Here is a 23,938-nt window from a genome sequence, read left to right on the forward strand (position 1 = left end):
AACTCAGAAATCCACCTGCCTCTGCCTCCCAAGTGCTGGGATTAAAGGCGTGTGCCACCACGCCCGGCCTCCAACTGCAGTAATCTTACTGTGCTGGTCCCCCTCTGTGGACTGGAAGAAGTTTTTTGAGTCAAGCTTACAAGTATACCTTCCTGGGTGCTGGGATTATTCAGTGCACACCACCAAGCTCAGCTAACCAGTTAGACTTTCTGTCTCTTACAGGAGAGATCATTTTCTTCTGTGATGCACATGCTCTATATTCCAAACGTTTAAGCCCATCTTCCAAGATGTAACATCTGAGATTGATTGTGTGTGTGTGTGTGTGTGTGTGTGTGTGTGTGTGTGTGTGTGTTGTGTGTGTGAGTGTGCACACCATATCTTTAGCATGATTGTACTAAGAACTTACCATCCCAGTGTAAAACAGTCCTGGCCAGGGTAACTTCAGATGTTCTCTAAGGAGTATGCCTGATAATGACAATACAATACAATTCTTTCCCTTATTTGTACACCAGGTTACTGTGTTCAATGTTTTTCATCTGAAAATAATTTGGGCATATCATCAGAACAATGGAATGATTTGCAAGGACAGAGTCTCTAAACTACCCTGGCAGACCAGCTGCTGTTGAATCAATTATGACTAAAAACATCTCACACATGGAAAAACAAACAGCTCCTTGGGAAATAATACCCATTTTTTATGCGAAAGTGTATTCTTTGTGCTTCCATGGAAGCACATTTTGGGCTCTTGGTTCACATCCATCACCACACAGTGTCTTGTGACCAGGAACTTGGCCTTTGAATTCCTAGCATGTAACAGATGCCACGATACATGATATTCAATAAAACTCTATTGAGTTTAGAATTTAGCCACTTCCAAAAGGAGGCACAGGCCCTGTCTGAAAGTGAGGCCATTTTCAAAACAGTGCTGTTTTAGAATTATGATTGAATTTTTAAGTCATAGAATTTGGAGCAAAGGGGAATTTCATACTCGATCTGTTCAATTTCTCCCATTTTCCATGAGGACGCGACCCCCACACAAACAACTCCTGTGAGGTTTAAATGGCCATCCCAGTGACACACAGCTAGTTTTGTGCACTTTTGTGCTATTCTAGGCTCGGTGTTTAAGTAAGTGTATTTCTATCTATTAACGCCTGTGCTTCCCATTTTCAGGGTCCTCAGGGGAAAAGGGGAGTTCCTGGTCCTTCTGGGAAGCCAGGCATTCCCGTAAGTAACAGACCTCTTTTATCTTCCTTGTTTTTCTAAACAGAATTGACAACTTTAGCAAGCAGAATAGTTTGGGGCCAGTTATGTCATGTTGGATAAATCAGACTGCCTTGAAAAAAACTTCAAACCCATGCTGGAACACAGAGGGACCAAAATATGACCATTGACTCTAAACCAAATTTGCTGTTTAAATCTAAGTCCCTGAAAGTGAAGGATGCTATTTCCCCGAGTTACGGAGCCCTCCCTGTGGACTCTTACTTCTCCCTCTTGGTGAACCACTGTAAACAGGGAACTTGGAAACATGACCAAGCAAGTGGTAACAAAGGTCAGAGTCTTCAAGTATAATTAAAAAGACATGAGATGAGCTGGCTTTTAATTGGAGGGCTCAGCTTCTCATTCTCCTGGCAATTAGAGCAGAAAGTCTTAGGGGTGGGTAGAACAAGTCCTTTGTCCTAGAATAAAGGTTAATTTTACCTTAGCATCTGTATCCTCCTCTAACTGGGTAGTTATGTGCTGACTGGCGAATTAAAAAGACACCACTTCTGATGCCACCTGCTTCTTCTTGCCTGCACTGGGGCAAAAGAGGAGGAAAGGATCATTCATACAGAACACCCTACAGATAAAGCCCAATTGTTCAAGAGTAGAAACAAGATAGTCAGGCCTTTTGTTAGTCATGTTTATTTGACTCAAAATGGGGGAAAGCATCATATTCTTTAGTCTTAAGTAAAAACAAAAACAAAACATGATACAAGGATTTACAGAAAACACTGGTACCTCCAGCTGATAGCTCCAGCTGATGCCTCTAGCTCACAGCTCCATCTCACATCTATTCTTGACCTAGAGAAAGATGGACTGCCACAGTGACAAATATCAGGAATCTCACTGTGGCTTGAGAAGTTCCACAATAAATTACTGACTCAGTTTTATTTTTCTTTAGGGGACATTTTCTTAGGTACTTGGACTGAAACCAGGGCCTACTGGATACTAATCAAATGTTCTTCTACACAGTTATAGCCTTAGATCTTAAGGCAGAATATAGGAATATATAGCTTTTACTATACCAAGAAATGTCATCTGCCCAATATGTGTCTATAATTAAAATTACTTTTTATTATCAAGGGAGTTCCAGGCTTTCCTGGGCCAAAAGGCTTACAAGGATACCCTGGAGTCGACGGCATGTCAGGATACCCTGGGAAGCCTGGTCTACCAGGAAAACAAGGACTTTTGGTGAGTAGTGAACATGTATTGTGCCCCTTACTTCCGCATAGGTGTCTTTTTAAGGACCATGGGGACTCTGGTTATGTCATAGCTAGGGTATTAGCTCAAATTAAGCTAATCATTTTTCTAATAGTTATCTTGGAATTGGACTAATGATTCCAAGTATGTCAGTAGGTATAGACTCTTGGATATTTTATAGTAGCAATTTATATTTTCTGTACATGTAAAAGTTTAAAAAAGCAAGCGAAGTATAAGGAAGCTCACTGAGTGACTCCGTGAGCAGGCCGTGTTTGTATTCACCAAATGTCTGCCGCCATCTTTGGAATATTTCGGTCTTGGCGGTACCTCAAGTAGGTTCTGCCCAGAGTAAATTTCCCTTTGCTTTTACAGCCCTAGGTATTTTCAAGAACTGTGTGGATATTTCCTGCATTCGTTTAAGGGTGATACAATGATAGAAAATCATTCTTGTCTTTAATGTGAATTTCTAGCTTATTTGATCAGAAAGTTTAGAATTGTCTATTTTTAGAGAATTACTCTGTGTGTGTGTGTGTGTGTGTGTGTATGTGTGTGTGTGTGTGTGTGTGTGTGTGATCAGAAGAGGGCATCAGATCCTCTGGAACTAAAGTTATGGGAGGCTATTAGCTGCCTACTATGACTGGTGGGAAGTGAACCCCGGTCCAGTAAGCACCCTTAACTCCTGAGCCATCTCTCCAATCCTCCAAACTCTATTTCTGTCTTCACTCATAGTTGTGTGAAGGCTTTTATCAGTGCCAACCTAATTCAGATACATAGGGAAACATTAGAATAGCTATCTTCTTTCAATCCCCCAGTAAAACTGACCTTTTAAAGTTCCCACTATTTGGATATGGTTATTCGTTGACTTGTTTCTCTTTTCTTAAGTAATAAATCAACCCTCGTTGTTTATTCAAATGTGGCAAGGTGACGTACACAGACCCAAGCTCACACCGAGGCTCTTCTTTCACTATGGTGAGGTACCTCATATATTTCGAAACAAAAAGAAACTAAAACAATCATTTATCCAATCTAAGTAATTTCAGGTTTCTATTTAATTTTGGAGGAAATATATCAGAACATCAGGTTAAGGCCTAGACAGGTGTGACACCTGGGGTGAATATTTAATTGAAACAAATATTTTATAGACTTCTGACAGCAGTATCTATCTAGTTAAAGACTTTTTTCTTCCTCCTCTTTCCCTCCTCTTCTTGCTCTCCTTCCTTCCCCTTTTCCCTCTCTTCTTCCACCTTTTCCTTCTAACAGGATCTTAACATGTAGCTGGACTACTCAAACAGTATTTGCTTCAGTCTCCCAGTGCTGGAATATTATGAGTATATTGTACCACAGCTATCACACAAGAGGACTCTCATCTGATATCCCAGTCTAAAAGATAACTCTGTGTACTGTGCCTTCAGGTTTACCATGGAAAGCCTGGGGTTTCACTTTCCCCAGTACTCGGTCACATAATAATTGACCTAAGGTCTCTCTGAACGAGCCTTGGACATGAGTCATAGAATACGCCTCTTGCCATTCCGTGAAGGGTTTCCTCCAGGACCATCTGCTTTCCCTCAGAAGGTTCTGGTCTAGGAGCTGGCTCTGAATCTGAGAAACGATTGAGACTCTTAGTTTGACATTTATCCATAAAACCTACAAGCTTTCCCGTTGAATGCCAACATATTCTAGCAAACCATGGCATATTTGGTTGATTCTGTGGGTTCTTATGTTAAATTAAACATGCCAAAGATATGTACAGATCAAACCAGTGATAAATGCTTCTACCTTTTCTCTGATTAGTAAATTAGTATCCTGGGTTCTATTGCTGAGGCATTCCAAAACTCCTATTTCAGAGACACAATTCCAGTGCATTTCGAACACCTCGGAAGAATCTAGGCTTCAAAATGACAGTCTGCTGATTATTAATAGTGCTATCGAGTGCCTGTCTGTCCTTGTTCATGTTCTGCTTACTAGTTAATTTTATTGTATAAGTAAGAACTACTTATTTGAAAGCTATGTATGACCTAATACAGCTAAAAATATTTTTCAAGTAATTTTCCACTGTGCTATTGGATTTTCAGGTAGATGATACCTTCAAATAATGCCCCACTTCCTCATATTCCTTACATGTTCTTCCACATGAGCTCTAAGGGACCCTTCATGCTATATTTAGAAGCATCAGAAATATTGGGAGATTATCTACTGTTCTCATAGAGATAACGCAGCTAGTGTTTTCCCGCCTGGAGCATCTCCATCTTCCATACATCCCCCTTGTCCTGCATCATCCTTTACAGTTCCTCTCTCCTGGTTTCCATAGATACCTTAGTTTCCTTCTGTTGATGCAGACTTGCCTGTACTTTGGCTGTTGCTCACATGGCAGGAATAATGGACTTAATAATCAAGTGTATACGCATTGAAGCTGTGGCCTATTCATCATATCACTGTCTATAGCTTCCCTTTGACACAACAAGTGGTGAATGCGTCTCCAGTCTGTATGTTTCTCTAGGACCCTAACCTCTGGCGCTGCTTCATCCTGCCACAGAGCTTGACTCTCAGGTGCTGTGCGCTTTCTGTTCATATTCTCTTTCTTTCTCAAATTCTTTTTGTTTGTTTGGTTTTGGTTTTTCGAGACAGGGTTTCTCTGTGTAGCCCTGACTGTCCTGGAACTCACTCTGTAGACCAGGCTGGCCTCGAACTCAGAAATCCGTCTGTCTCTGCCTCCCAAATGCTGGGATTAAAGGCGTGCCCCACCACCGCCCGGCCCTTTCTCACATTCTTAAGAGGGGTACACTTAAACTATCCAGTTACCGATATTTTCAGTACCCTTTACAATAAAATTTTCTAAATTTGTAAGACAGCCTTCCGAGCTCTTAAGTAATAACAGATTCTAGTTTTCCTCCTTATAAATATAAAACACACTTGGCATGGTTCTGGAGATTCAGCTAAACAGTAAGATCCCAGCAAGAGTAGTAACAAGAAACAAAGGCCATTCAGATTATTATGGAAGATATAAAACCGTCTCCATTTGCATATAACACAATTATCCATGTAGAAGATCCAGAATCCATTAAAAAATGAATTTAGCAATGTTTCAGGATGCATGACTCCCACACATCAATAAGCGTATGCACTCTTATGTTGTTTAATGACAGGATTCTGAGACGAGGATTCTTTGGGATTCCATCATTATGAAACATTATAGACTGTACTTATATAAACCATAATTGTGCCACTTGCCACAGCCTATGATCTGTGGTGTGGCCTTAGCTTCTATTTGTATACCATACCATGTGACAGTACTGACTACTGTAACCTTGAATATCTATGTAGCTGAAGACAGCTAAACATAGAGAAGTATGCTGAAAACATGTGTAAGGGATTTGTCTAAAAGTCACATGCAGGGCTGGGAAGATGGCTCACTACATAAAGCAGTTGCCTTGCAAGTGTGAGGATTGAGTTCAGACCCCTAGTTCCCATGTGTATGATAATCAAGCATGACAGCCCCCTGAGATCCCAGAGGCAGAAAGAGGGATTCCCCAGAGAGAAGGATGAGGTGGCTAGTTAGACTAGCCCTATGGACAATCTCAGGGTTTAATTGTGAGACTCTGCCTCAATAAATAAAATGGAGAGCAATTGAGGAAGACACTCCACGTCAACTTTGTGTTTTCAGGCCTACACATGCACATATGCACACACATACACCACACATGCATACACACACACACACATGCAAACATACACATATACATACACAACACACATATGCATACATGCACACAAACATGCAAACATGCACATACACAACACACACATGCATACATGCACATACACATGCATACATGCAAACACACAATGCAAACATGCACATACACACAAATGCATACATGCACATACATACACGCATACAGACAAACACACATGCAAACATGCACATGCACACACACACACACACACACACACACACACACACACAGGCAAAAGAATATTGCCCCAGTCTAAGGCACTTAGCATTAGTAAGGCTGAGCAGCCAGGCCGTTGCTCTGGTGAGACAGGGAGCTATGGCAAGTGAATGAGGTGAGCAAACCATGACTCTGCTGCTGTAGACTTTAGGCTACAGTAAATGAATTTTATGAAACTATTATGAAATAATATGAAATGATTTATTCAATAATAAATTAATTTAGATTATTATGACATTTTAATGTAAATTTTTGAAGGTTTAGAGTAAGACAACAAATCACATCAAAGAGCTGCATAAAAACATTTTCTTCCTTTGTGTCTCTATCAATATTTTCTACTTTTGTATTTTTTAATCCTTTGATAAATTTTTAAACATTCAGAAGGACAGTTAATAGATGGGATGTCACAATCTGCTTGCTTTAAGAATTGACACATATGGAAAAGCTGAGATCAGATGGGCCATGTCCTCTGATGGAGATGCTTAAGCACCAGCCTGGACAGTCAGCACATTTGATGTATTCAGCAGACCTGGGGGAGAAGGAAGATTAGCCTAGCTCAGAAGGACGTCTCTGTAGGTGATATGTCTTTGGCTGCAGTCATTTGGGAGTTGGAAACTTATGGCAGACAGTCTCCACAAGAAGTGTCACCACAGGGCCCCCAATGGAGGAGCTAGAGAAAGCACCCAAGGAGCTAAAGGGAACTGCAACCCTATAGGTGGAACAACAATATGAACTAACTAGTACCCCGGAGCTCTTGACTCTAGCTGCATATGTATCAAAAGATGGCCTAGTCGGCTATCACTGGAAAGAGAGGCCCATTGGACTTGCAAACTTTATATGCCCCAGTACATGGGAACGCCAGGACCAAAACGTGAGAATGGGTGGGTAGGGGAGTGGGGGGGAGGGTATGGGGGACTTTTGGGATAGCGTGGGAAATGTAAATGAGGAAAATACCTAATAAAAAATGGTGGGAAAAAAAAAAAGAAGTGTCAATATCCCTCTGAACCTAGCCTGGGGAGATTTGGCCATTTCCGTAGTTCTGAGGCATCGGGTCCTTGACATGGCCCTGCTCCTGACAACAGAACTGAATCAGTTAGAACTTCATTTGCTCCCCACAGGAGGAGTCCACTCAGGAGCTACTAAATTCAGCACACAGTTGTGCATAGCAACAGTGGTATCAATAATACCATCCTGTGTTCAGCAGCAAGCATGGTACATGCCTCAGTGTCCGAATTTTGACTTCCTGATTTCCCTTCGATTATCACACTTTCAAACCTGATTTTCACTGTTTGTCTGTGATTATATGAGCTGCAATTGTCTTTCCCTCCCCTTAAATTATCCAGGGTCATTTCTGATGTTTACAGGTAATGTTCTAAAACAGAAATCTAATAAAATAAAACAATAAGTTCTGTGGTTTAGCATCCTTTTACAGACCCTGCACTGTAATCCCAAGATTTGCACATCAGTGGGTATTTATGAAGATGGAAAAGTTTTCTGTAAATACCTCTGCTCTCCACAGAATATTTTATACATGTTATTCAGTTTATAGTGCCTTTTCAAAGAATACACTAAATAAACTAATATCTTCAGTGGCTACCTGGTCATTAGCACAAGTAATGTCTAAGAGAGTAGTTTCTAAGGCAAAGGTAAAGCTACTAAGTTTTTTTTAATGCTATTGGAGGAAATATAATCATTGCTAAAAGCAAGGAAGATTCCTGAAGTATTTTCAACCAGGGATAAGTACATCTTTCTCATTGGCCTTTTATTTAAATCATGGCACCATGGTGTTCCTTGGCTTCCCTTTAAAGACTTCTGGGTTTATCCACTTAGAAAAATATTTATTCTAGGGTTTGTAGCATTATGCAACTGCCTAGTTTTTCTAAACAATGTTCTTTCTTTCTTTTCTTTTCTTTTTTGCCCCTTTTTAGTTTTGATGTGGTCACAGAATTACAGAATTCCTGGCATATTATCTCTGTAGTCTCGGTGTTTTTCAAGGTCATGTGACCATAGCTTAGGGACAGTTTCAGAGAAGCTCAAGTTGCCTTTGTGAATTTCCTTTGCTCAAATGAGTGTTCCAAGGCCAGACAGCTTAGCACATCTGTAGCAAATGACTCTACCACGCTGTTTTCATTGAGTCGGACTTCTGTACAAACACAGTCCCTCAATCATTTAGGAAAAAAAACCTTTTCCTTGACAAAATCATAAATCTATCTGTCATTAAAACGAAGACTTACCAGCCTTTTTTTTTTTATTTTTATTGCTACTCTAATAAAACTGATTTTTGAAAAGGAAGGAATGAGATGTAACTAACAACTTATTTTAGGACAAATCGAGGCTCTTCCAGGCCTGATTTTTACCATTCATCAGGTGACTCTGTGTTTAATGTGCATTTATCAAACTGAGGTTCTTGTTTTGAAAGATCACTGAGAACCTTGAATCTTTCTTTCTCTCTCTCTCTCTCTCTCTCTCTCTCTCTCTCTCTCTCTCTCTCTCTCTCTCTCTCTCTCTCTCATGGGTTGTGCCCAGCACCGGATAAAAGGGAAAGTGGCCCTCAGTAGCCTATCCCTGACCACCATGGCAGTCTGAGTTAGGAGCACTGGCAGCCCAGTTGCCCATCTGGTCCCGTGTAACTTACAACACAGCTATACTCAAAACCTCTGGTTCTGAAGAGGCTGCAATCCTTTCATTTAAGCATGCTGTCTTATTGCTGTGGATAGATCTACTTTCAAAGAGTCCTGTCAACTCTGCGTCACGAAGAGCTTGCTTATCCAGTTAGGGCTCCATCTCATTAGAGCTTTCTCCCTCCTTTCCTGTGGCTGCTTCCGTTGGACAGATTCCTGCTCGTTAGGATATCTTCCAGGACAGCGCTTGGATTGTTGGGCAGCTCATTAGTCTCAAAGTGAAAGATCTATGGAAGGATAGAGGTTTCCTCATTGAATCTTCAGTGAACCCCACCCCATCAGATAGAGCTCATACTCTGCAGAATGGTGGTGTTTCTGTATCTGGCCTCTGTCAGCCTGACAGTCTACCCTGTTCTTCATGAGTACTGTTCATTCAAGCATAGTAACATCTAAGTTATCAATGTTTACTGCGTACCAGACACTAACCCAGACACTTATTATATATTAAGTTATTTAATCTCTATGAGGTCAACATAGCTATTACCTTCAGTTTACCAGGAGGAAGGGGTACTCAGAGAGACTAAGAACTCCAAGATCACACAGTCAACAAGCACGGGAACCAGAATTCAAAACCGGGCAGTCTAGTGTGAGCACCTTGTTCTTTACAAGGATGCTCGTTCAACAATTGCAGTGAGGCCCTACTCCTGGGTACACTCTAAATCAGTGTCCTGTCTGCTCAGAACTTCAACATACTCAGGGTGCTTTGTCCAGCAGAGCATGGTTAACTTAGATGTCAGTTGTTTTATGTTGTCTTCCCTTGAGACGATAGACTCTTGTGTAGCAGGGTCTTGCATTCTGATCGTTGGATACCCAGCACCTTGCACATTGTTAGGTCCTTTGTGTGGTGACTGTGTCATGTGCTAAGTATCATCCCAAACACCATCTATTAAATGAATATGTCAATACCTAACTTATATGATTTTTACTATAATCAAGTGAAATATTTTACATAAAGAACCCAATACATGGTCTAGGCTTATTGAGACAACAATTGTCTTTATGCAATAATAAATACGATTACTTAATAAAGCATTATTTTAGGACACAAATAATTGTTCAGTGCCTGGTACAAATGAGGAGTTATAGACTATAATAATAAAATGACAAGAGCTGACCTCGGGTACTGCACATAAAGCAGCAACAAAGTTTTAATATTTGACCTTTAACAAGAGTCAGAATTTATGGATTGATATATGGATCGATAAAATGGTTGGATACTAGACTATAAATAAATAAATAAATAAATAAGTAAATAAATAAATAAATAAATGTATGTAACAGATAATTTCAAATCTTGTTAAGTGCAAGGAAAGATGCAGTTATGTGATAAAGCATCAAGGGAGAGGCAGGCTATATAAGAATTGAGGATGGAAGACTCCCTGGAAAGGTTATAGTGAACCTGACTGTGGTCAGATGAATCCAGATATGAAAAGATCCTGCTGAGTAGGAGGAGCCAGAATGAGGATGTCCGTGGTTGGTAAAGAGTTGGCCTGTTCACAGGGTTAGTGAAGGATAGACTGAGATATGTAGATATGTTAGTTGCTTTTGATATAGGAAGGTCTATATTGATATTTTTTGATATATTTTGATATAGGAAGGTCTATATTGATTTCTTCACAGCATTGAGAGGGAAGACACGTGTAAGAGCCAGGCACAGATGAGTCCTCTCTGGTCCCCGGTAGTCCTGTGATTGTGTGCTGAGACCTAAGTAGAGGGGACTTCACAAGGTTCCCTGTACTATAGTGTCATGGTCACTGCTCAGAATTTTCAGGATTAAGAAACCATCGTTTGTTCTAATGGAAATCTGTAAGGGATGCTGGGATGTGGGCCAGCACAGTGCTGGGTGATGCTGGGAGGTAGACCAATACAATGCTGACATGTGTTGCATTTGAGTGAAGGGTTAGTTTCATAGACTTGGAAATAGCCACAAAGCCAGCTCAGTGATCCTTCCCTGCTGACAACTTGCCTCAGCCTACTCTGGGTCTCCTGGCTTTGATATGTTGAGATTTTTAAACTACCACTCAACAGCTCACTCATAAATCTTGACCGTGTTGCTTGTGACTGGTACTACATCACAATGTTATAAATGTGGCATAACTTATACTTGCTGTAGCCGTGCATATTACTACCCATAATTACTAGCCCAAGTATTTTTAAATAGCCACTTCTTTCCTGGGAAGGATATGCTTAGCATCAAATAAAACCAGAACTTCTCCTGAAGCAGGAGTGGTTTTCACTGCTGCAGTTGAGGCATAGTGTTAGTTTGTGGCTCTTGAGTGTGCTGGCTTTAAAAACTACATCCCTATGTTTCCTAAAATAGAAACTTTGGCACATTATGCTAAATCTTTGTGCTACAGAAAATAAATTAATTTATGTTTTCTTCTTACAGCATAAATAACTACAGGAACATATCCCTATGTAGATAGAAGATGTATAGCAATACAAAGGTCAAGAAAGGGGGAAATACTGTTTTCCTAGAAATTTTCAAGAAAACATCAAATAATATGAAATCCAATGTTAATGTCATTTAAGTTTTTTTTTCCATTTGACTAAAAGAAAACAAAAACAAAAACAAAAGAAATGAGTGTCATGAAGGTTTATAACTCACTCAATGTCCTTTTAAAGCCATCAGCCTCTCCCAGAGCCTCTTTGTAATGTGTCTTACTATTTTTGCCCAGATTTCACAGACTTTATTTACCACTGATTTCTCAAGATAGCTTGTTGACTACTAGTGACAGTGAGACAGCTCTCTAGGGCCGGGGGTGGGGGTGGGGGGGCCAGGAGCGAGGCATCTCTGCTGTGCTCTATTGTTATGCACAAGTGAATTTCAGAATCTGTTTTTCTTCCCAATGTCTACTTTTCATTTCATGGAAAGCCATCTTTTCATTCCTGGGTCTTTCCATTTGGTTCAGACACTTCCCTCTTCCTTCCTGAATTTACACCAAGTGGGCAAAAACAATAGATATGTCAGGGTGCCAGTTTCTGAGGCATGGGAAGTGCACAGGGACAGAAAGCACCCACAATATGACACACATTCATTTCTTGCTCATCGAATCCTGGACCTTTTACCCTTGAGATTTAGGTTAATCACTTTCTGTTCTGTCAAAATTGGCAACACTCTCCTGTAGGGCTCAAAACTCGTTTATGTAGGGAGACACCTTTGTCTGAGAATAATGGAACTCCCTGGCCACAAGACATCATGTACCTTCTATTTTATAATTGAATAGTACCTTTTAATTATAAAAATGATAATAAATTGACTAGAGAATACTGGGTGTAGATTGGAAAAGATTTCCTAGTTTATACATGAATGTGCTGCCAAATTAACCTTCTAAGATTCAGGTAAGCTATTCATTGATATTACCATCTCTTAGCAAAATGAATAATTATTGTGGTTTTATTTGTTTGTAAAATTTCTCTGTATTATTTTACAACCCTTTGCTCAATTGTTTGAAGCAAATAATCCTTTGGACACCACTAGACAGAATGCCTGGAATTAGCATCTGTTTCTCTTGAAAACAAAATTAACCATCCATCTGTGTATCCCTAATAAAAAATGTTTGTTCTTTACTTGTCTGAAATACTCTTAGAACTTTGTACAGAACACTCTGCTACTGTCCTCGAGTTTCTCTCTAAGAAACCAACATGGATGGTAAATGACTTGCAGTATATTCATTAGGCTGGGCTGAGTGTCTGATAACTCACACAAAATTAACTTTCCATGTAACCTGAACGAGTTTTCTCATGATGACTTCCACAGCCTAAACCATCTGTTGACCTCAAGGCTGTTCAACAGTGTCTACATGTCTATTGTACGTGTCTTGGCAGAAGAGCATGTGCCATTTCTACTAGGAAAATAATGGTCTTGAAAATTACCTAGGATTATGATGGAGGTGATGTGATACTATTTGGGGATTGTGGGACCTCGAGCCTACATCTGGTCCAGTGTACTCATATGGCTCGTCTCCTGTGACATCTGGGGAAAGGTAGCTCACAAGCTTGCATGATAACCTATTCTATCATCATCATCATCATCCTGATGATTTGTATTCACACATCTTTTAGCCAACTTTAACTATAAAGTTACTTTGCTGGTCTAAGAATAATTGCTTTGTTTTGTTCTCCCTTCCTTACCTACATTTCCTTCCAGCTTTTATATATGACCTTTTAGAGATTCTGTGGGTTATTGCATTGTCTTTAGGTCTTCGAGCTGATGAGTTTTCCCTAAATGAGAGAAGATGCTCTCCATTGGAATTTTGATGTTTCTTGATTAGTTGGTTGATTGTAGAGGATGATTGGATAGTTAGGTAAATTGGTTTTATTGATAGTGGAATTTTTTTTTTTGAGACCAGGTCTCATGTGTGGCCCATGTTGGCTTCAAAGTCACTATGTAGCCCAAGCTGAACTTGAACTTATGACCTTCCTACCTCAGCATCCTAGCTACTGGGATTACAGACATATAGCACATATCCAGCTTAAATTTCACTTTCAGAATTTCCCTTTCCTGTAAGCTCATTATCCCTTCAGATATTCAGTCACTAACACAACACCTAAGTCTTCTTTGGTCAATTTTGAAATTTCCTGAAGTCTCAAGAGCCCCTTATGGGATGTGCATGGGTGAACTCTAAAAGGAATTATCTTATCCCCTCAGAGTTCTCATAATTCATATAGAAAATTATCCCAGAAGTATAGTCTCACAGAACACATTAAGTCAGTGAGAAACAGAGAGGAAAGCAATGGAAGACAAGTAGGACAACCTAATATAGCTAGGATAAAGTGAACTACTTACAATATGGAAGAACTATAGCACCTATGACAATGAACATGACAATGTGGAGATTTCCAGATAGATAGATAGATAGATAGATAGATAGATAGATAGATAGATAGATAGATAAATAGATAGGTAGATAGGTAGATAGAGATGATAGAATAGCTATCACTATCTCCTCACTTTATACTTCCTTCTCTCTCTTTTTCCCACCCCCTTCACCACCATTCCTCTCTTCTTTCCTCTTTTCCTCCATCAATAAAGGTTTCTCATTCATAATGGTTCCTCAAATATTGAGCTCCACTGATATAAAGAAATGATGGAAGATAAAATAGTGAGTGTAGGTAAGGGCAGAAAGGTTTCAAAGTCCAGCCATAGGACTTTTCATGACAATGAATCATGTGCTATAGCCACCTGTGGTTAAGCACTTGGCATAGCTTATTAACACTTAAGTGAGTCTTTTGTAGTTATGAAAAATCTACTTATTAGAGGTACCTTTAAGAAAATAGATAGGTACTAGGTACTGGAAAGATGGCTCAGCAGTTAGGAGTGCTTGCTATCCTAGCTGCTCTTGCAATGGACCAGAATTGATTTTCTACTTGCTACATCCAGCAACTCACAATGCCCTGTAACTTCAGCTCCAGGATATTGAGCACCCTTGTCTGACCTCTGTGGGTACCCACACACACTTGTGTGCATATAGACAGACAGACACACACACATACACACAAATTTTAAACTCTATGTAATAGACAAAGAACATATTTATGTGCATATTCCTTAGAGGTATCTTCCTTACAATAGTTGATATTTTGAAAATCCTTGTTGGATGCATGAGAGAACCATTGGATAACATGAATAAGTATCCTGGGAACACACTCAAACAGTAGCAAGCCCTTTCTAAGGGAGAATTTAGCAGATTTAGTAAGAACCAGTAGAAAATAAGGGAACTGAGAGTTTTGCTTAGGAATTTGTGTGGCAAAATGACATAAGTGTCACATAATTCTATTCATTAATTAAGTTGACACATAACAATTGAATACAATTTTTGTAATAAGATCTACTTGTAAGAAAAATGGAGAAAGCACAATCCTTTTGGACAGACAGTGTTTAGCTCACTTCAGTTCCCTATTGACATTTTGTACTTTTTTTTATGTGTTTGCTCATCTGTTAAACTGCCCTGTGTTGGGATTCTGCATATTTCACATATTCCATCTTTGTACGTTCTTTACACAGAGATAGGAACTTCCAAGTCCACAATTTATGAGCATATGATCTTAATTGAACATAGTCAGTGCGTGGAAGGAATTTGTAGAATTCCATTAGATTGTTCCCTTGATATTTGTCTTGTACCATGCCATTACATTGTAGACTAATCATTTCCAATTGAAGGTTATGTGGAAATTCCTCAACTGTACAAATAGACTGAGAAAAACAGAATCCTCTTCCACCCAAAATATGCACCTGAAACTGGGATCAGGAAGTCTGACAAGCTTTGACGTCTGTCCAGCAGCTCTTTGTCTGTTTGTCTTAATTTTTGACAGTACAGGAAAGTATGCGGCTCCTACTGTTGCATGGGACTTGGTTTTGAAGTAACTACAGCGTGTGTTACACATAAAGTCACTGCTCACCTGTGTTACTTCGAGTTTCATTAACTAATAAGCATTGTGAAGTCTACAGCAATATCTAATTGTTTTGTTTTTGTTTTGCTTTGTTTTGTTTTGCTTTGCTTTGCTTCCTTTTGTTTTTTGAGATAGGGGTCTTATGTATCCTAAGGCTAACCTCAAATGCACTTTGTCATCAAGGATTACCTTAAACCCCCAGTCTTCTGCCACCTCCTGAGTACTGGATCCTAGGTGCCGCCGCTGAGCTTTGTCCCACGTAATTTCTGTCTTTAGATGACTTTCTTTACTTTGGAAAGATTTCAGATAGAACTACAACTTATTTACTGTCCTTTTGTATTGAGGGATGTTTCTTTCATTTAGGAGAGTTTTTGTCTTGTCTCAAAATCCTTCAACTCTGCTGTACTTAGTCCCAAGCCACTGAATATTGCATAACTGGACAAGGCAAGATATCCCATCCCTCATTTTTTGATTAAAAACGTTATAGAACCAAAGGAGATTAACTCCACAAAAGCCAATGGAATTCACTGTTGACACACAAGTTGGATAACCTATATGTTATATTCAAATAGTTACCTCAGGTTCCCTGACAACAAATAATGCAATGAATATTTATAGCTTTAAACATCAGAATTTTCCCAAGCTTTGACGTTTGTCCAGCAGCTCTTTGTCTGTTTGTCTGTCACAGCTGTCAGCTCTGTCAGCTCTCAGAAGGTTCCTCTTCAGGTTGTGCTAATCTGGTTCTTGCTAACTTCCCTGACAGTAGTCTTCCTTGCAGCCACCCACAGCCTATGGCTAACTACTCCATCATCTCAAACTCAGCATTGACTCTTAGAATGAGCAACTTATCAATACTACAAACTTCGGTTGGCTTACCAAGAGCAAGAAAACCACTTTAAAACCATTTTCTATAGCCTCGAACTGTTGATTCTATCAAAATGTCAACATTTCTAACAATATTCTTACCAAAAGGCTAAACAAACTTGAACAAGTTTTTTGCTACATGATAGAATTCAGTCATCAGAAACAAGGTTAATTCTTTACTGGGCTGAAAAATGAAAGCCTTATTTTATTTCATCCTTCTTTAAAAGATGTGTGTGTGTGTGTGTGTGTGTGTGTGTGTGTGTGTGTGTGTGTGTTTCTTCTATGATAGGACATTCCTTTTTTAAATTTTTCTAATTTCCTATCTGTTGCATTCACGTAAAGTTGAAATATGTCCTTGGTCTGATATTGTGGCATGAATGTAGTTTTAGTGATAGATGTGGTTTCAGTACATAATAAATACAAGAGTTTGTCATTTAATTTGCTAAAAAAAAAATCCACATTCTGCTGCATCTATAAATCATGACATTCAACGTTCACCTTTCTTATTTTGACGTCGTATATATGTTCCAATAATAAAGACAAGAAATAAATATTTACAGGAAGATCATGTATGTCCCATTTGAAACTCTGCCTCGCTCCAACCTGCTTTTAGCAAACAGAAAAAGTGCCACCATCTCTGCCATGGCTCCCCAGCTCTGCCACTGCCCAAGTGAAGCCAGGACCAATACATTAAGGCATGAGTGTGGCTGGGTCTCAATAAAACTTTATTCATATTTACTAAAACTTTAATCTCATATACCCTTCACATTTTAAATTATTGTTATTCTTTTGATTTTCCTATAATTAAATGTAAAAACTATGGTCATGTTATAATCTATACAACAAGAGCTAAATGCCTGCATTTGGCTTGACAGACATAGATGGCCAACCTTGATTCAGGATTTGGTTTTATGTATTTAGTATTTGCCTGTTTATCATTTTCATACTATTTTTACTGGATTTTCTAGAATTGTGCAATTGAGAAATAGAGAATTCTTTGTGATGAGACAGATGTTCTTCTGTAAGAGTTGCTGGGCACAGCAAAGTACGCATCCTTAAATTAAAACAGGTCAAAGCATACAGCACAGCCTGCTTATGTAAATCAAGAGGAACTTGGTGTTGCTTTATAGTCTCTGTTTTAAAAGCCTAAGGTCTTATTAACTATAATTAGATATTTCATGTGAGTAATGAGTCTTCCAAACTCTTCCTTATTGTTTCGCTCCTGAGGGAAAGCATAACTCTCAAACCTGGGCATTACGTCACCAGCAGCCTCTGGAAACACACTCCTTTCTATGGGCATTACGTCACCAGCAGCCTCTGGAAACACACTCCTTTCTATATCTATTAAGCCTCTATGCTGGCTTTCTCCAAATGTGCTAGTTTTCATTCCTTGTCTGTTATTTAGGGTGTCCCGGGCAGCCCAGGGAGAACAGGAGTGGCTGGATCCCCAGGTCCTCAAGGAGGAAAAGGCGCATCAGGCCCTCCAGGAAGCCCTGGTGCTCCAGGCCCAAAGGTACTTCCCCCTGTGTGTCAGGACCCTGTGTATACTGACTATGTCACAGCTGAGTCTGTCTTCATCTGGCTAATAGTAAAACCACATTAGGAAAAAGGAACGTATATGGCCTACATGTCTCTGTTTCCTGTGGTAGCTACTAGTCATGTAACTGGTGGGACTTCCAAACTATCCTGTGTTTGACTCACAGCTACCAGGCATAGCTCACTCACCAAGTGCTAGAAGCATTTCTAAAATGTTCCTTTCTCGCTGGGTTTGGGTTCTCCTTCTCTGTCATCTTCCTTCTACAATTAGAGAAATGGAGTTTAGTGCCAGGTGCATCCTATCTCAACTACACGTCTTCCTCTAAAGCGGAATGTAACCACGGTTCACTAATCCTGATTCTAGAGCCACCCACCGCCTAAGTTGGTAGGATTGGAATGCTAATTGTGGTAAAATCGGGTCCGTCCCTCAGGAACCGCTTGTTTCCCAGTTCTGTGTAGCTGAGTGCTCTCTGGAAGACAGGAAAACATCAAAATGGTCACTTATGTACAAATCATGTTCTCTGTCCCATAACGCTTTCTATATGCCACACCTTCCCCAGTTTTCTCTGAGCCTTCCCATATGCATTTCATAGACTCGCCCATTCCCTCTTCTTCCCACAGGCAGGCTCCCCCAACCCCTGGAATTTTCTTTACTTATGGCTGTACCTTTTATTTATTATAATAATATTTTATGTGTGGTAAATGGTGAAAAGGATGAGAATGATATATTTGACATCCCCAATGCCTTGTGCTATTCTAAAAACCTCAATAGATATATTTATATGTATGTATGTATGTATTTCATTAGTATATTTATAGATTCTGAGGTCCCAACCACCTTTCTTTGTCTGGTCTGTAGGGTGAACAAGGGCTGCCTGGTCAGCCTGGAGTCCCGGGTCAAAGAGGTCATCGAGGAACACCAGGCGACCAAGGACTCCGTGGAGCGCCTGGTCTGAAAGGGCAGCCTGTATGTGTCAGCTCTGAAGTCACTACTCACTCACTCCACAAACCAGGCCACCACTGTCCAATAACGGTTGTCCTGTCTGTTTGCCTTGCAGGGGGAACATGGTGATCAAGGTTTGGCAGGTTTCCAGGGATTCCCAGGCCCCAGAGTATGTTTATATATGTTTTGGTAGTCTTTCACGTATCTCAAAAAAAGGGGTGTTTAAGTAATCAATAGTCCGTGACTTGAGCCTTTCTTTAATCTTTAAAATTCGTGTTGGTATACCCATACATTTGAGTTTTGAAAAATGTTAATTTCAAAGCCTGTCTAATTGCAGAACTTAGTGAGGTGGGGGGGGGGGGGAATTAACGTTCAAGGAAAGCCTGGGATATATAAGACCTTGTCTGAAAAAAAAAAAAATTTAAATAAAGGTGGAGAGCTGGCTCATTGAGTAAAGCACTTGCCATCCAAGCATGAAGGCTTGGGTTCTGGTCTCCAGTGATAGAAGCTCTGGCTGTTTTCATCCCAGCACCCACTGTGGGCAGATGGGGGCCAGTGATCGGAGGCTCACCTGTGGGCCAGCAAGGCCGGCATATGCAGCAAGAAAGACCCTGCCACAAACACAGTGGAGTGTGGTGCCTGTCCTCTAACCCTCCACACATACATCCACTCTCATGCGCACACACAGGTATCACACACACAAACAACTATGTACACACACACACACGCACACACACATTAATAAAACATTTCTATAATCTTATATCCCATCAATTTTCTTATACTATTGTCTTTTGTTCCCATTTTAAGAGCTATTCTTGAACATTATAGATTGTCATAAGATTCTTCATTTGTAAAATATTTATAGAAGGCTAAAGCAGGCTTTCTGTTTTTCATTGTGTTCCTTAGGGTCCCGAGGGAGATGCTGGCATTGTTGGAATTGTAGGCCCTAAAGGTCCCATTGGGCAGAGAGTAAGTATAGAGTCATTTTGTCACCCAGGACTTCTGCTTGTTTGCTTCTTGTAGGACTTTAAATTTATATACTTCATGCTATAAGGATTACTTAATAAAGTGATTTTTAAGATGAAAATGTAAAACAGCATGTGCAAGCTCCATCCTTTTATAGCTCATAAATTAGTTTGAGCAAAATATCACCATAGGCCACCCACACTTCTCAGTTCTTATTAAAAAAAGAAAACAATCATCAGAGTAGCTGTGGAGAATAGACAGTATATCTGTTAACCCACCCCAGCATCGCAAACAAAGCAGTCTTGTGCCATGCACATTAATACAGAGGTCAAACAGCGCCCACCTGGGGGAGGCTTGCCTCTGCCCAGAGCTCTTAAGACCACACTTTGTCAGCTGTGTCTTCTCTGCTCAGGATCAGATATGCCAAGAGAGTAGTATGAAGGGCAGAAACACTTCCAAAAATCAAAGGCTAGCAAAGCTCATTCAGCACTCATTCTACCTGAACCTGCAGAATGCTAAAGGAGCCAAGCCCGGCCCTGGTCAGGGTTAGTTTTGCTTTGTTATGGCTTTTTATTAATCACGCCATCCTAGTGAGGGATGGTTTATAAAATGGAAATGAAACAAAACAAAGGTTTCTAAACTTCAAATAGTGGTTTGGCTGTGGTCATAGCCACTCCACGAATTGGAGCAGTTGCTAGGGCTTAGGCGGGCAGGAAAGAAAGGAAGAAACAGCTCAAACCCATCAGGAAAGATTCCTGCAGAGCTTTACGACACCACATCACTGTCTTGGTCAAGGTAGTCAATGAAGTCAGACTTAAAATTCTGTAGCCCTCCCTAGTTCCATCAGTAACTTGTGTGCAATGAAATAAGGAACAGCACTCTATGGGATGTGGCTTGGAGTCATGCACACATCAACACTTATAAGCTTCTTGGTTGTTTTCACCATTTCTAAGAAGCCAAGGAAAGTGGGTGCTGTTCCATAAAGTGTCATTTCTGACCATTCACACCTGCAGTATACGAATGGGCTATTGTAAATGAAATGTTGCTTTTATGACCTCGTCAGTGTCTGGCTGCTGTCAATAAGTGGGGTTCCATGAAGGGCTGAGGTTCTGTGAGCCAGTACTAGAGCCTGTATCACTTCCTGGATCAGTCCCTTTTGTTACCTGATTAACAGCACTGGGTACAATTCTTGTCAAGAGCTCACAAGGCTTGGAGTAAGAGAAACCTTGGGAGGCAAGTTAAGGTCATGATGTGCTAGAATTGCGGAGAGGTGTCGGGGAGGAGTACCAATGTCCAGTCTGTGTCTCTTATGTCATTTAATCCTAATTAAAATCTTCCGAGAGCTGCTGTCGCCCTACTTTGCAGCTCAGCTCAGAAAACTAAGTCTCTGGAAAATATTTCCAAGACCATGGCATGAGGGTATGCCAGCCAAGGAAGAATTTGCCTCCCTATCTGATTGACCAAACCGCGTGCTACAGGGCTACTTACTAAAGCTGCAGAATCAGAATGTACAGTCGGTAGTAAGTGCTGTCAAGTCCGCTTCCTGCTCCCAAAATCAAGAAGAGCTTAATGATTAAATAAGAGTAATTAAGTTAGAAAATGGGACTTCATTGTGCCCCGTTCCAAAACCATGCTTATGTAGATAACCTCTACCTACCACATAGACAACTAATACCTACTATTAAAATCATAGTGCGACATTTGTGAACACTTAGATAAATGTACATAATTAATGTTTTCATTGTGTTTTCTCCAAGTAGTAGCCTTTACGATTCAAGTAACATTATTTGGGAGACTTATGTTGTAATTAGATTAAAGTTTCTTCAACATCTATTGAGTCTGGAGGCTGAGGCTACACTGCATTAAATTAAAATACCAACTTTCTCAGTTCAATTATAGATCTTTGATATTTGAGTACTGTGTTTACAAATCATCTCTTAAAGTTTGTTATGTTTAAAAAGTGATTTCAACTCATTTAGTCTCTCAGTGTGCAGGTTTACTTACTATTTATTAGAGCTGTCAGACAACGGGCTACATCACATTATATTTAAGTAGACAGCGTTTTCATTATCTCCACATGTTGTAGGAAAAGAGAAAAACTGCTAGGTATTTATAATTGAATATTCCATACTAACTGTCAACTGGAAAGAGAAATGTTCTCTCAACTGAAGTGGAAAGCAGAATCTGATAGAAAAAAAATGAAATGAGTATTTTATATTCATTTGAAAATGACAGTGTATGGTGGGTGAGCACTCTCATAGAAGCAGGAGGGAGGGGTGATGGGAGAGGGATTTGCAGAGGAGAAACTGGGAAGGGGAGTAACATTTGAAATGTAAATAAATAAAATAACAATTTCTTTTTAAAAAGAAAAAAAAAAAGAAAGGACTTTGCTAGCACCCCAGCTCATTCGGGGACATCCTCATCACCAGGTCAGATGCTAAGCATCTTTCATGTCCAGTTCTGCCATGTCTCCCAGAGGAGCCTGCGGTTTGGTTGGTCACATGAGATGCCCTCTGGTTCTACCCTGAACTCCCTTTCTGCCGTGTGTCATGGAACCCAGACACCCATCCCTTCACCATTTATACAAAAACCCACTCAAACGTGTGTGCATTGTTCTGGAACCCCCGTGGAAAGCAACGTCATCTGCTATGTAATGCCCCACATACAAAATATAACCTTGAACTTCTTATTGCATGGAAATTTCAATTTTGATTTGTATTAGTTAGAAATAACTTACAGCTCTTGGATTGGAAACTATAGCAATATTACAATTTTATCATATACTGTCAAATTACTATAACTTATGCTAGTATTATACTATGCTTATGCTAATATGCTAATAATATAAAAACATCACTCCAACAGACTTTGACTGCCTTCTTTATTCCCAACAGGAAAACACTGGCGCTCTTGGCAGAGCAGGAATTATAATATACTAAATAAAAGCTATTTTGAGATAGCTATTTTATCACTGCACATGTTTTCTTGGGGTTCTTCTTTCCATGAATACACATGGAGAAGGAGGCTTACTATTGTAACATTGGGCCTTCCTATGCCCATCCCAGTTCCCAAACAATGACACAGGGGCTTACATTTATTTACAGTGCTTTTGGCCTTAGCTTAGGCTTGCTCCCCAGCTGGCTCTTAACTTATATTAACCTGTTTATACTAGTCTATGCCTTCCACATGGCTGGCTAGTTACCTCTCATTAGCTCTGTATGTCAGATTTCCTCAGAATCTAGGTGATCGATCTCCTGTGCCTGACTCTTTCCCAGAGCTCCCCACTCTGTCCATAAGTCCCACCTGATTATCCTGCCTTTTGCTATAGGCTGCAGGGCTTTTATTTTAACCAATCAAAGGGTGCCTTAGGTAGGCAAGGAAGGACAGAGACACATGTTCCCACAGTGTACAGAAACATCACTCCAATAGACTGTTTTTTAGACTGAGACTACTGCTTTCTTTTACCCCCAACAGGGAAACACTGGCCCTCTTGGCCGAGAAGGGATAATAGGCCCAACGGGTGGAACTGTAAGTTTATTACAACATAACTTTTACTCTGTTGTTGTTGTTGTATGATGATGATGATGTTGTCGCCTATCCTATTTCTAATTCCAGAATACTCCATAATGAATTGGCTTGGGTATTTGAGAAGCAAAGGGTGAAAAGGCAAATTCATATTTCCTTCTGGGGGCCACTCTTCAGGGTCATAGAATAATAGGTTTGAATGGTGGAGGAACTCAAGCTTGAGAAAAGAAAAACCAACGGAGCCAGGGAGGGGGAGCAGTAGACAGAGAAGCAGTCACTAAAGCTGTAAGCATGGGTCAAGTTCTGAAGGAAAGAACAGAGAGTGAGCTGAGTTCCGACTAATAAGACCTGAGTCTTTATATCAGTGGTTCTCAACCTCCCTAATGCTGGGTCCCTTTAATACAGTTCCTCACGTCATGGTGTTCAATGCCCAGAGAGGTAGCGACCCACAGGTTGAGAACCACTGGCTTAAAAGCACCCACTATGAAAAGTAAGATGTTGGTAAAATGAGCAAGAAAACCAGGATAATGGAAGGTTAGGCATGACAGAAAGGAGTCTCTGGTGCAGGCTACACTGTGAGAAGAATATGAAAATGTACAAGGCTAACTTCTCTCAGA

General features: G+C 40.1%; 1 protein-coding gene across 6 annotated transcripts in view; it reads left to right on the forward strand.

Annotated features, from left to right (window-relative positions):
- Positions 1-23,938, forward strand: part of Col24a1 (collagen, type XXIV, alpha 1) — a 259,542-nt gene that overhangs the window by 197,425 nt on the left and 38,179 nt on the right. For 5 of the 6 annotated variants that reach the window (NM_027770.3, NM_001317733.1, XM_011240232.3 and 2 more), the window contains 7 exons: positions 1,171-1,224; positions 2,344-2,451; positions 17,754-17,861; positions 18,744-18,851; positions 18,943-18,996; positions 19,737-19,799; positions 23,271-23,324. In NM_027770.3, the coding sequence (NP_082046.2) occupies positions 1,171-1,224; positions 2,344-2,451; positions 17,754-17,861; positions 18,744-18,851; positions 18,943-18,996; positions 19,737-19,799; positions 23,271-23,324 (549 nt within the window). Of the gene's footprint in view, positions 1-1,170; positions 1,225-2,343; positions 2,452-17,753; positions 17,862-18,743; positions 18,852-18,942; positions 18,997-19,736; positions 19,800-23,270; positions 23,325-23,938 lie in introns of those variants that run through there. The other variant, XM_017319724.2, reaches the window with a different exon arrangement.

The sequence above is a fragment of the Mus musculus genome, chromosome 3 (genome assembly GCF_000001635.26).
Source record: "Mus musculus strain C57BL/6J chromosome 3, GRCm38.p6 C57BL/6J".
Lineage (NCBI taxonomy): Eukaryota > Metazoa > Chordata > Mammalia > Rodentia > Muridae > Mus > Mus musculus.